Here is a 14,964-nt window from a genome sequence, read left to right as displayed (position 1 = left end):
AAAAAGTACTCGATACAGTATTTGTATCTAATGGCAATATTCGATAGCAAAAGTACTTGAAAATACTCGATACTTTACTCATACCGATTGGTATCGCACTCACTACCATGGAAAATAGATAAAATCAAGATTAGTTGTAAGTTTTAAGTGGAACACCAGAAAAATCTTCCATAAACGTTCTAAAGTATACGATTTTTTTGTACATCTGGCACCTACGATCTTGGCCACGGCAAAGTTGGAATATTGGACCTCTCTTCAACCAGAAAAGACAGTTGGAGAAGACACAACATAGTTTTTAAAAAATAATTTTGCATAGAAATATTTTTCTTGCACGTTCCTTAATCTTACACTCAGAATCAGAATCTGGAACTTGTACGGTCGATTTTTCAGTATTTTCTTTCCCTGTGAGAAGCCGGGGAGTCCTTTTTCCCGAGACTTGCCCGTTTTATGCAAAGGGTCTTTTAAATTGTTACACATTGAGACCGTCTATTTTCGCTGGTGTTCATCCTTTACCGTCTTTTTGTTTTAATTTTCCAAATCATAAAATTTTCAATGAAATCTTCACTGTTGGGACTGCCAGACCAAATCAGCGAAAATGGGCAGACCAAAAATCTAAAATGAAGAAATTAAAGGTTAGGTATAACTAGGTGGTTTTGGCTAGTCTACGAAATGATAAACTCATGTTGAACTGATAACTTCACTGGGTCGGTCTATTCTTGTTGATTTTCACCGTATTCTTTATTTTGGTTGTTTTAATATTGCAAATTACAAAAACGGCTTATTAATTAACAATTTCTTAGTTCACTTTGTTGTTTTCACTGAATAAAAATCTCTACTTATAATGATAAAATCTTGAAAGTGAATTTTGAGGCTTTATTTTCATTCAAGTTCTTATTCAACTGTTTAGCAGTATCATCGCGAAGTAGACATCATCGCTACTGCTCTTGAGCTGATCACTGGGTTTGTCTATTCTCCGTGTTTTGGACTGTTCACTTGGTTTTAATAGAATTATTTCTATTGGTCACTATTGACAATCTTTTGATTAAAACATTCAGTGAGAACTATACTAAAACTATAGAATAATTTGGCCTTTTTTCTAATCTATTTCAATAGTTTTATTGTATTGGTTACATAAAAACTGGTTAAATTTGCCAAACAATAAATGTAAATATTTTGATTTTAATCTTTTCAGTAAGTCTGTAATATTCAATTGATTTGAGGATTTTACATGCTTTATAGCCAATCTCGTACGGCCGTAAGAGGACTGATGGCGGAATATTGAGTACCCCAACGGCCCTCATAAAATATGTGTAGTGGGTGATGGAGGAATATCGAGTACTCTACCACCCTAACTGAGCGTATTTAAGGAGAAAAGAATATTTTTAAGAGTCCATTACAGTTCGTGGTCCGATTGACCAATTAACATTTTTCAATAATTAATATTTTATGGAAGGTTATTGGTTGAGATAAAAAAGTCAGCGTCACGAGCGGGATTCGAACACACGACTTCGGCTAAATACGCCTCTACTCTACCACTTGAGCTATCGTGACTTCGATCCATTCAGACACTAACTTCCCATCTGAACCCCATCTTTTGAATTTTCCATCTTTTTTGCCATTTTTCAAATGTCGGGTAATCTATTTGATCCTCGTGTGATCTATTTGACATTTATCTCAACCAATAACCTTGCATAAAATAATTAATTGAATAATGTTAATTGGTCAATCGGACCACGAACTGTAATGGATTTAATAATTAAACTGAAGTATATCTTCATGAAAGCTCTCCGTGGCCATTCCATTTGTCGCCGAGAATCAAACTGATTATACGACATTTGAAAAATGGCAAAAAGGAGGGAAAATTCGAGAGGTGAGATGGGAAGTAGTGTCCGAGCGTATCGAAGTCACTATACTCAAGTGGTAGAGTAGCGGCGTATCTAGCCGAAGATCGTGGGTTTGAATCCCGCGCGTGACGCTGACTTTCTTATCTCAACCAATAGCCTTTCATAAAACAGTTTTTAAGAGTATGGATTTAGAAATTAATAAAGTTGGGTGCTGAAATGACCTAGCTGTTTATAGCACCTGGAGCCCCAACCTCGGCGTCTGGACGAATAGGACCGAGGACCCGGGCATTCTCGAGGCTAGCCGGTGATTCATTGTAAAGCAAAAAAAGCTCGAATCGCCGGTGGAGTCAATGAGGATAAACATTAACCGCTGGCCCATTAGGAAAAGAAAGCATGAGGTTGATTACTCATTACTCTTTCACTTATTTTCATCCAAGCGGATTACAGCCCCCGGTGTACAATTAATTCAATTAGAGGGAAAATCACACCCACGAAACCGTTGTTAATTTTGAACGGGACGGATGTTCAAATCCGCGACACCCTATTGGTCGTAACGTGTTAACTAATAGGGATTTAATTCGAGAGCGTATGACCTGGAATGTGACGCCCTCCTGTCACCATGGTCCTGAATTAACATGCAAACAACGCTCTCAGGATAAACATACTGTTCTTATACCGCCCATTTTTCGGGCCGAACGGCTTTCTCGAAAATCATTTGCACACAATGAAGCGTTATTATATTATATAGAGGGCAGAAAGTGAGTTCTGAACAGCCACAATCATTTTTCCTCCTCGTACAGTGACAAATTCGTGTTCATTTATCATTTAGAGAAAATTTAAACGCCTTCGGATGCGAAAAGGAGTGCCTTTTGTTCTTTAAAATAGTTCTATTGACAAATGCAAAGAAAATTATACGTGAAAGCTTTAAAAATAAAAAATAAAGTATTGGGTCTACAACCCCCCACAAATTCTCGATATCAGAAGTGATTTGTCGATCCCTCTGCCCTAAAAGCTTAAAAATAAAGTTATATACTAAAAATTAATAGTTTAAATATTATCATTTTCCAGGTACACGAACTTGCAAACTGCAAAAATTATTAATAGAATGAGCGAAATTGGATTGGACTTATGTAAGCTCAAATCCGCACATGTATATATACAATGTGCAAAGTTGAGCTTTTCACTTCTCGCAGACCACCGAAAATTCCAGTTTCTGTAGTTTACGACAGTCCGGACAAGTTGGCAGTCCGGGGGCAGAACTCTTATCGGTTCAGCCACCGAGGTTGGGCTTTGGTCAATAGCTAGATCAATTTAGCACCCAACGCATGCAGTTCCTAGATCCAAGCCCTTTCACTCTCCCCCTCTTAAATACATTCTCTCCTATTTACATACCATTCACTCAATTAGGTTGGAGAAATACTCGATAATCTCTCTCTACGTATATTATATAACTAACGTAATTGTGGGTCGATGGGGTTCTCAGCCATCGGTCCTCTCACACTACACATTCACACTAATAAATTCATTCTCAACACAAGGCTAAGGACACAAAACTATCATTACTATACAATAAAACAGCCCGTTTCCATGCAAAAATCAGAACAGGGCACCCAGCACGATTTTCATTATCGCGTGGCATTCCTACACGCTCCCTATATAGAGCTAAAGAGTTGCACCGTTCAATTAGGTGGGACACATCGAGCAACCTTTCTCTACATAACGGACAATGAAATTGTTCTAAATGTATAAGTTTATTGTTGATAGTAATTAATAATTGTATACATGTGTTCTAATGAATAAAAACTTTTATAAGTTTGTCAAGATTTCGCCTTCCTCAAGGCACTACAATTGTTAAACAACAGTTGTTATTATTAACAATATTCCGATAAAAAATGCAACAGTTCCGTACAATTTATGAAAAAAATAAAAGAGATCTAGAGGCCGCATAGATTCGCCGTTAAAAATTCTATATGTAACAATTTTTATAAATTATATTAAAATAATTTTACAATTATTTTTTATTTTTAAAAGCGTTTAGAATGTTAACATTTTTTTAAATACCTCTTTATCCAAAAACAATATCGCCACCATCCTACTGACCCAAAAATAACATAAATAAATAAAAAAATCAAATCGCAAAAGGCACAAATACAAAAATAAATCTTTATTTTTATTGTGTCTTAATATCGCCCTCCGCCCAAAATTTGAGGATGGCCAGTTGTAATAATTACCACGTGTAGCAAATACATATTCTTATTCTTATTTTATTATTATTGTTATATTTATTTTTTCATAAGGGAGGTTTAATTATATACCATGCGAGAAACTTTTAAAAGTTTCGTTTATTTTTCTACATCCCTAATCTACGTCTATAATTGATAGTAATACAACAAAGAATTTCCTTGATGTTAAACAAACACTTTAAAAACCGAAATTTTGAATTTATTAATTATTATTCATAACTAAAAGTGTCACAGGTCCTAATATGTAATTGGTATTCAGTGATGAAAGGAAGCCAAAGGTCAGCATTTTCCATCCATTGCCTCATTACCGACAATATCGTGGATTTCGTTTTATTGACAACATAAAAGAATGAAAACGTGCGAGAATCGTATGAGTAACGTACGAAAATAACCCAAGGTTGAAAGAGGTTTCAGTACATATTTATAAAATTGTTTTTGGGATTATTTTTTAATATTTTAAACGTTTATTGTGCTAAAAGAAAATCCTTAAGACTGATTGGACCCAGATGTCTTTTAAATAAAATCCAAATTTGCCTGGTAGGTGAGGCGAGCATAAAATGACCATTTTTGTATTTTCTACAAAAATCGGATTTGTTGAAATATATTTTACCTCTGCTGAGAAAGGATCTGATATCCTCCGGGATCAGGATATCCAAGGCCAATATATCCTTTCACTTAATTACGGCTAGATCGTGGTTATCGTTTTATTGACGATAAAAGCAATAAAATTGTTTGCGTACTCATTGTCATTTATGGGATTTGATAGTTTTTAACTATTGTTCAGAAATATTTATAAAAGAACAGAAATTCTGTTTATTTTTAATGGTAAGGAAAAGAAATGTCCAATTGTTTAGTTTTAGAAAATGTAAACCTTCTATATGTTATAATTAAGCAAAAAAGTCATGTTTTTACAAAATAAAAATAGGATTTTATTGAAAATTGATCTTCCTTGGCCCCCTAGGTCAGCATTTTGTTTCGTCTGAATAAGGTGAAGCTGTAGGTTTTGTCTTAGTGAATTTTCATTACGGAAAACATTTTTCATTAAAACGTTCTCTTTTTGCAGAGAAAGGGCACAAAAATTCACTCCTGAAGTTTATAGAAATAAAAAACCGTTGTGCCAATATAAAGTTTAATAAAGAAGTCCCACTAACAGAAACGGGTGTTTTTCTATAGTTAAAGGATTCCGTTTATTCGAAGTAAAACACGGATTGAATAAAAAACAAACAAAGATAAAAATTCCGCGCAGCTCTCACACCGGGTGGAATGATGTGTTTAAAATAATAAGGATAATAGCAGGGGACCCGGAGTTACGCTCTTAATTAAAATTACCTGGCACATCCGTGGGCCGTATTTGCTAATAATAACTTCTGTCTTTCAATTATTCACTAAGAAAATGAGAACAGAATTAATACACCTGCTGTAATCTGGCCCGTTGTAAAGAAGGGCAATCGACACAATCTGTGAACATGTTAGCAAGAAGTGGCTTTATTTTTCTCCTCCGTCCTCTTCTTTGTTTATTTTTCTTTCTCTTTCTTTTAATTAGGCCAACTCGGTCTATGTCCCTTGAAAATTAATGTCATCCGCTAGAGCGTTTAGGAAATCAGAATAGCTCAAAGAACTTGCAACTAACACCAATGAGGAAAGAAGCCTACCTTATCAACTGTGATTAACGTCATAATAGATAAACAATACATTCTTTCATTGACGATCACTCTTGTTTGTATTCCTTCAAACCACGAACATGTATTTAGATCAATAATTAATTATAAAACCACATCGAAAGCTAGGATATCAAAAATCAACACAATACAATAATTCTTATTGGACCGACACCCATGGCTCCAAAAGACGACATGAACAGGATGTTTGAATTTAATCAAAACTTCCATATAAACCTAAGTACCAAAAAGAAATGGGAACGAGAGGAAAACACCTCATTTAAGAATGGCACCATCTTTTGGTACACAGATGAATCTAGAACACAAGAAGGTACAAGGGAAGGATTATTCGGTCCTGGAACCAGATACTCAGAACCCATGGGAAAATACACCAATATCTTCCAAGCTGAAATTCCCGCAATCGAGAGATGTACTCAATTCAACTTGACTAAAGGGTACAAAAACAAGAACCTAGGTATCATGTCCGATAGCCAAGCAGCCATCAAAACACTAAGCTCAAATATCATTAGTTCAAAGACGGTGTTGAACTGCAAAACCAAATTAAACATATTAGGTACGCAGAACAAGGTCTGGAACAAGGGTCCCAGGACATATGGGAGTAGAAGGCACCGAGAAAACGAACACCCTTGCAAGGAAAGGTGCTGGTACACCGCTGAAACCCGCCTAGGAACCCACACTATCAATGAGTACCTTAGATAGAAGGACAAAAAGAAAATGAAGGAACAATGGAATTCACTCATTGGACACAGGCAATACAAGAACCCCCTAATAAATTTCGGAAGAAAAGAAATTACAGAATGTGTCAAAGGAAGCAGGAATAAACTGCGAATCCTAACAGGATTCTTAACAGGACACTGCAAGCTAAATGGACTTTGTGTCAAAGAAGATTGGAATAGTCCAAGTCGGCACATGTAGATTCTGCAAAGAGGCAAAGGAGACTACTAAAAAACTGTGCTGGTACACTTGCCCACAGGAGGAAGTGCTTTGGGATGTATAATGTGACCATAGAAGAGATTCAGCCATTGAAACCGGGCCTACTGATCAAGTTCCTTAATGAAATAAGACTCACCGGTGTGCTTTAGGCAGAGAACGGGGATACAATAGCTCTTAAAGGGCACAGTACATTACACCGTGACTATTACATCTACATCTACATGGGACCGACTAGTATATAAATTCCACTGTATTTTGTTTTATTTAACATGACCAGAGAGTTGAAATTTACTTCATTACGCATTTTTACTCTCTATAAAAAGCAGCAAGTGCGTAAGCGGTGACCGCAATGGTTTAGGCGTTGACGTGGTGCTCATCACTGTAAAGTCGAGGTCCCGGGTTCGAATCCAGCGACCCTGCATTCGAACCTGACATATACATTACAAATGGGCTTTTTGCAAAAACACCGGCACCTCATGGGTTGATATGACCTTGCGAACTCATGTAAATAACGAGAAAAAGCAGTGTTAGCATTAAAACAATAGCGCTATATTATAAAAAAGAAATTTGAATTCATACGAATTGACTCAATATTGAAGACGGCCACATACCGAAATGTGTCTGACAGGCTAATCAAAGTTCAGGATTATCACTTCTCTATCAATATGGATAAATCTCATAATTAAATCTACTGAGCTTTTTACATCTCCTCGGCCCAAACGAAAACTTTTCCTTTCGGTCGTCTAATCTCCAGGTTATTTCTACAAGAGTATTTAGTCTGTTAAAGAGTCGTTTTAAGGATAGAACGCTCGGGGGCCGCTCTTTCCTTTCCCAGAGGTTAATTATAATAAAATTAGTGTAAGATTAATTCTCGGCGTTTAGGAGGGGCTAAACGTGTGTTGATCATTAACCCAAGTGGCTGACCCGAGAGGGGATCTCTAGGCAATTTCACAGGAAAAATGTGGACGGGTAAATTGATATGACGGAGGAGAAAGAGAGAAAAAAAAACCGGGGTAATAATTGAGTGGAGGAGGTACAGGGATTCGGCTGCATTATTTTGTGGTTAATTTCTTTTTGAATGGGCTCGCCTCTGGACGAACATTACGGGTCGTTTTTAATGTGAGAATAATCTTCCCGGGACAAAACATCCTTCCACTATAATATGCCATTCCGTTCTGGTCGGATACCTTGTTTTTTCCTAATGTAAAAACCAAATAAAAAAGTTTTGTGCGTGATGCAAAACTCTTCTTACAAAAAATTAACCTAACTACCTTCCACTTTCGTTAACGACTGAGATATAATCTATTTCAAGATCCAATTATTGTAGCCAATCAAAATTTGTATTGTAAATAAGTCAGGAGGTTAATAATTGATAATTGCTTACATATTTTTAGCGTTTGGAAATGGCTGATCATTTTGGTAACTCTTACTTGCTGTTTGGGTCAGTCAGATATACTTCGGCTTCTCGCCATCTTTAGTGTTCAGCTAGTGGTACCCAGCGTTACAGAAAATGTAGCTTAGATGTTATAAATATATTAACAATCTATATTATTAAACAACTTATTAATCGATTTTTTTTTCAAAACGATGAATCTATTATCAAGGTACAATAAAAAAACGAGGTGGAAGGCCCAGGAAGTACAAAAGGAAGTGCTGCCTTTCACCCTATAGAAACTTGAACAATCAGCGTTTCAGTAGGGTGCTTCGGTGGTAGGGTGCTAATAGGGGCCGGAGGAAATCTATGAGGACAGCCTATTATGAGAAAATATGAAACTTATACTGAAGAAGCCCTTATTATTACGTACGGCCCTGGGTTAAATTGCTTCTCGAACGGTACGAATATCAAAGGCAAAAAGGTGACTACAAAGCATTAAAAACTTAGTACGCGGATGGACTAAAATAACGAGTATAAACAATAAAAACGGTACAGTGAACAAAAAATGATTTTGGAAAACGGCATTTGTTACATCGCTTATTTAAAAAATAATAATGAAAATTTTTAAAAAAAATTTAGAGTGTATTATCTTGCTTGATCTTTTGTTGTTGTGATGATATCTCCCGAAATCGTTTTCCATATAAATTAAATTCCCTATAACTTTATAAATTCCATATAAATATTATGGTTGTATGTATTTATATGTAGGGTATATTCAATTTAAAAAGATCACAAATAACTACACATCAAAGAAACACTACTAAGTTCCTGCACTAATAAAACCAATTTGTCAACTGTAGTCATAGTTCATAATTAACTTTGGTCTATTTAAAATTAAAACAAGCGATAAAACGATGAAAGTATATCTAATCCGAACAAAAAAAAAATTTCTATGTGGGATTTCATATATTAATAGTCAGTTATTTTGACTTTACCCATTCAAAACTATACTGGCGATAATTTGCCACACTTTCATCCAAAAATGTGAGGTCTTAAACGAATCTCACCAGTCCTTTTCGAACGTTTTGGATTATCATCGTTCTTTTTGTCTGTCAGACTCGTTTCGACTTATCTTCGGAGGAGGGTTTTTAAAATCATTATTACACAAGTGAATGTATTGAAAAGCCAAAAGCGTGACGATAGGCAGACCAAAATGATCCAAAACTACACAACCCCCTGCTTTTTCCACGCAGGTTTTTTTTGCAACGTACCCTTGTAAACATCACTGACTCCCTTGTGCCTACCAGTCCTATTAAATGCTTGCTCCTGCATTCTTCCGCTAATCCGAACAGGATATTCAAATTAGAAAAGAAATATCTTTCATTTTGAACCGATGTAACCGCCTCCCGTGTATTTGTGCGTGATCTTTAAGACAGTCGATCCTCCAGTTTGGTTCGATCCCAGGCGCTAAACCTCGAATTTTCTCATCACTCAAAGCATTTAGTAAAGCTTAATCGAGGGGACTCGGTGGCCGCAAGGTTTAGTCTTTGATACGGCGCTCATCACTGTAAGGTAAAGGTCCCGGGTTCGAATCCAGCGGCCCTGCATTAGAACCCGACATACTTGCAAATGGGCTTTTTTTCAAAAACACCGGCATCCTGAGGGTTTATATGACCTCTGCTGTTGCGAACCCTCGTAAAAAAAAAGAGTTATTCGAATGTTTTTACATTATTTTATTGATGTATTTTGCGAAGATAGTCCAATAAAAGTTACAATAAAAAATTATTATAATGTATAAAATTAAAGCCAACATTCTGATGTTCAACAGACTGTGGCCTCGTCTGTTATCAATCTTCATATAAATCATCAGGAGAAAACGAATTCCCTTCAGAAAATGTTTTTATTTATATTCTATCCACGATAAGACTAATTAAATGAAAAACATATATGTTTTTTAATTATGATAATATTTTAATAAATATGAGCTTAGTAAAGTCAGAAAGTTTATAATTCATTGGTTGAAGTGCCTTGTTAACAAGACTGAGAGAGCCTTGATTAGGTAATAACAGGTTTATATTACAATGAAGTAATATATCACAATCCTTTTATTTTGATAATTGCTGTTTTCCTTTTTTATAAAAAAAAAGTTTTGCCCATTGACCCATTAAGAGAGAAAGGAAGGAAAGGCCTGTCGGACCGAATCAATTTTAGATTTATAAACGCCCCATTTGCTATTTTGTCCAAAATAAAAACCACTTTGCGAAAAACACGGATCGTTTCTATTTATGACAGGACGTTGCGAGTTTGTTCACCGTCAAACTTTGACGTGCCGTTTCCGTCCGGAGCCCAGGTCCAAGTTTTAATGTTATTCTCTAATGGAGAAGGATCCGCCTACGGTGAAACAAACAATCTGTATTACTCAATCACAATTAGAAATCCATTTGTCATGGAAATCAATGGTATGTCCCATCAATCATCTCCGTGTAATTTATCAGACTTTGGATTTACATAATACAATGACGTTAATTGGGTTTAAAATCAACTAGGCCCGCATGGCGATTGGGATTTTAGTGGAATCGGGGTTTTTTAGTTTTTACCTTTTTCCTAGGGGTTTTTTCTGCCAAGCATGCAGAAATGAAAGTGATAGGCATCAGCTCGTGGTCACCATACTCAACGCGATGCCGTTTCGCTGAATGCCTTTTCCCTAACGATCGACCATCAAAACGAAAACGCATTTGAATATGTGTTACATACCCGACTTTCTCCTCTTTAAAGAAAGTCATTTTTGTAATAAAAAAATTAATCCGTTTTAGCGTTCTATAAAAGTGAAATTTTTCACTTCTGGACTAGATAAAACACATTACACACTTTATCAATTCTAGCAGATATGTGCTGTTAAAGTTACTTACTTTAACAAAAATTATCACACTGAAAAATCAATGTCGTAAAACATACAAAGAAAGGTTATGGAAAAACTAGGTTGTTCTATGTAAGAATGAATGCATCAAGACCTTGCTGCGTTCAAAGTATTTTGGAAGTTTTACGATTTTAACATTCGAGATCCTACAAACAGGTTTCTGCTCACTCAAATTAAATTAATAAATTATATTATAATAGATTTGTTGAGATTGTTATTGGGCAGCCGGGATCCACAAAGGGTTTAGTGCCAGGAAGATAGATTATTGGGATGGTTAAAAAGTCTTGCCCAGTTCGTACATCAAATATGCCTATTGTGCTCTTCTTCTGATTATAGTTCACTGTTTTCTTTCATACTGGCACAGATTTAGACTTTGATTTTATGATTGAACAAGCAGACAAACTGGCCTGAAAAGAATCTCCACAAGAATACTCCATTTCGAAATGGGTTCACAAATAACAAAAGGAAAAGTGGACGACAGAGGTACCAGACACAATCAATTAATTAAAGAACTTTCATAAAAACTAGTAAACATTGCGACAACGAAGTGTAAAACTCAGAGAAGTGATAGGGCTATATACCGGGCATCTCAAAATCTCCTAATAATATTGGTATATTCAATGATGACCATGACGGTATGTCATCATCGGTTATGTAAAGAGGAGGAAGAAACTGCTAACCATATCATATCATAACGCGAAGCAACTGCTCAATAGAGACATAACCTAAAGAAACGAGAAGGCCCAGGAAAAAATTGCAGCCATGTCAGTCAATGCATCGTACTTCTTAAGAAAAGGATCGAGTCAATTAAACTGAACTAAGGTACTTCGAAAAGTACAGTAAGTCACAGAGCTGCCGTGCTTGCTTTTCTTATACCAAACCCCCGATCGCTAGTATCACCGCATGATTCTAAAACTGTTGATCGTTGTGTTTGGCACTGCTCGATCATTTCCGATCATTTTTGCTCTGGCTGTCCTCGATGTTTGTCACATGTTGTCGCAAACCGCTAATGATGCCGAAAATCCGATACTCTTCTGACAAATCAATGGAGTGACTATCCGAAACGACCAAACTGCAGGTTGGTTATCCCGCAGATTTCACGAAGAAATTTAACAATAAGAGAACATTATATTTATAGGTTTTTAGTTCATTGTCAGGTTACACATTCTTAATTAACTTCTGTTTTCACAGGTGGTGTTGCCGCAGAATATGGCCACGATATTCGCCCTGGCAGCAATTCAGGACAGGCAAAGAGGCGCTGGAAATCACGCTACCTCGTCGACCTCATCCCCCAAAGATCTCGTAACGACTCCAACAAGTGAGTAGCAGAGCTGTTTTGTCGCTTTTTATCGCACGTACATTTTGATCTGCCCGAAGGCAATAGCTATATATTTCCTGACATTAATTGATTCCCGGTCCTGGGGGAGAAAAGGGGAGGTCGAACTGTGTTTATGACGTTATCCGCGAGTGAGGGGGCGATCGACCCTTTATTCCCCGATATATGAAGACATAAAACGGGAACGGATAAAACTCTCGTTCCTTTAAAACAAAACTAGCACAGTAACATATGTCCCAACCTACGGCCCAGGTGCAATTTTTCTGCAACTTTTTACTACCCTGTGTATGTGACGTTTCTGACCGAGTTTACTGCCGTTTCATACCCGAGGCTTACTCTCTCCCTCGTTATTTATTGTCACTACCCTCCTAATAAAACAACAATAACAATATTGCAACTCCAGCCATCGGTTCAGTCCCTAGAGACTATAAACACTGTGTTTGTAGCGCTTCTCCCTCCGGTTCCTTTTACTGTAGACGCCCTTTACACTATAATAAAGAATATCATTATAAAGTAAAATTACAACATATAGCAATATTTTTATTGGCTGATTACTTTAACACCTCTTAGAAACAGTTTACAAGCATTACGACAATTTCCGGTGTCTTCTAGGTCCTATTTTTTCGCTGTTTGTTCTTAGACTTGAAATTGGTTCTCAGCCAAAAAGGTTGACGAAAACAAAAATAACATAAAGCTCTATTTTGTTTGTCATAAAAAAAACATAGATACCGCCGATATATTTATAAAAAGTTTAAATCCGTATTAATAAGAACGACTGTCATCAAACTCGGATGTGCCAATGAAAATTCTTGGTGCAGGATTCAAAATGGAAAGTGGATATTTTAATTACAAGGTACGAACAATTTGAAATTTTCTGCCATCGAAATATCTATTTGATCTGAGTTAATTAAACCCGACTTCAAAATGCACGTCGTATGTCGGCTTAAGTCATGATTTTGAATTTCGCCCCTTTATTTTATTTATTTTTTATTTTTTAATGTTTATAAGATTGCAAGTTCTAAAGCCAATCAGATGTGCACATGCACAACATCCGTCAATTTAAGCAAGTCGTGTATGCTTGTAAATGATTTTTTTTTTTATATATAACAGCATTTGTAGCATAAAAACGGGAGATACGTTTTTAATTATAATCATTATGTAAATAAAAATTAAACAATGTGGGCGGGGAAAGTATAACTTGCCATGATCTAAATGTTAATTGAAAGATTCCTTATGTTGCGTCGGTTGCAATTTTGATTCATGTGTATCTTTGCCATTGCAATTTCGAGCAATTTAAGATTTTTTTTTTCATTTATAATTTTTCGGCTGGTATCGAAAGAAATCTTTTAAAAACCGTTTCAGTCTGAATGGGACGGTATTTCGTCCGGGGAAAAGTAAAAAAAGAGGTGTTAGCGTGACATATTGCCCCTGGTCTAGTAGGACCTATGTCTTGTATACCGGTTCTCGTGCCAAGCCGAATCTTGGCCGGTGAACACCTCGATAATCGTTCTTATCTCCTGGCCTTAGACGTCGTAAAACATTTCCAACTTGTAAATCCGAACGTGCTCCGTCTGTCTAGTTAAGACATTCCTCTTCCCGGGTCGAACCGGACCCTACCAATTTTCTTCGTGAGTAATGCTGGCTTTTTTCGCCCCTTCTGTTTGAAAGGAGGATTCGGAAAGAAATCAGATCTGCAAATCAACGGGGCAGACAAATCAAGCTTATTTATTTGTTAACAACATTCTGATTTAAAATAAACACATTTATCATTTGTATTAAGTATTAAAATTTCAAACTGATACTGTAAGACACTTATAAATAAATAAGTGATAAAATAGAAAAAGTAGGCTGCATAAAAAGTCTTAAAGTTATCTGGTCCGTCTGTTTTCGCTGGTCTACCTACACCACATCAGTGTATTCCATCGAACATCTGCAAATTGTTCCAGTAAATCTAGTTAATTCTTGCAAAACACTTTTGAAACTAGGAAAATACATTTGAAAATTTTTTCGTCTTCTTAAACTTTATTGAGCAAAGCTCATTACAGTTATGATCGTTATAAAATATGACTAGGAACATGTAGTGAAGACAAACGCTTAGCAGAGGTCCTCACTTAATAAGAATAGAATTGGTAACAGAAGCTTGCAATAATTAATTACTTAACAGTAATAGATACGAGTTTAGATTATGATGGTTATAAAATATAACTTCACTAATTTCGTGGTCCGCTTGACCAATTAAATCATTACAATTAATTAAGGTTTTTAGTTGAGATGAAAAAAAGTTAATGGCACGAGCGGGATTCGAACCCACGATCTTCGGCTAGATACGCCGCTGCTCTACCACTTGAGCTATCGTGACCTCGATCCACTCGGACATCAATTTTTAATCTCAACTAAAAACCTTAATTAATTGTAATGATTTAATTGGTCAAGCGGACCACGAAATTAGTGAATTTAAAGAATCAATATGAAGTACACTTCACTAAAACTCTCCGTGGCCATTTCAATTGTCGTCGAGAATCCAAACCGATTACACGACATTTGAAAAATGGCAAAAAGAAGGGAAAATTCAAAAGGTGGGGTTGAGATAGGAAGTTGATGTCCGAGTGGATCGAGGTCACGTTAGCTCAAGTGGTA

At 36.2% G+C, this 14,964-nt stretch overlaps 1 protein-coding gene across 6 annotated transcripts in view; it reads left to right on the top strand.

The window, feature by feature from the left end:
• The window catches only part of LOC106663891 (zinc finger protein castor homolog 1-like), a 153,041-nt gene that overhangs the window by 101,230 nt on the left and 36,847 nt on the right, over positions 1-14,964 (top strand). For all 6 annotated transcript variants that reach the window (XM_014389116.2, XM_014389115.2, XM_014389114.2 and 3 more), the window contains one exon: positions 12,183-12,309. In XM_014389116.2, the coding sequence (XP_014244602.1) occupies positions 12,183-12,309 (127 nt within the window). The remainder of the gene's footprint in view (positions 1-12,182; positions 12,310-14,964) is intronic.

The sequence above is a fragment of the Cimex lectularius genome, unplaced genomic scaffold (genome assembly GCF_000648675.2).
Source record: "Cimex lectularius strain Harlan isolate CLEC.00 unplaced genomic scaffold, Clec_2.1 scaffold136, whole genome shotgun sequence".
Lineage (NCBI taxonomy): Eukaryota > Metazoa > Arthropoda > Insecta > Hemiptera > Cimicidae > Cimex > Cimex lectularius.
The sequence above is the reverse complement of the archived record's forward strand: the minus strand, read 5'-3'. Positions and strand labels throughout refer to the sequence as shown.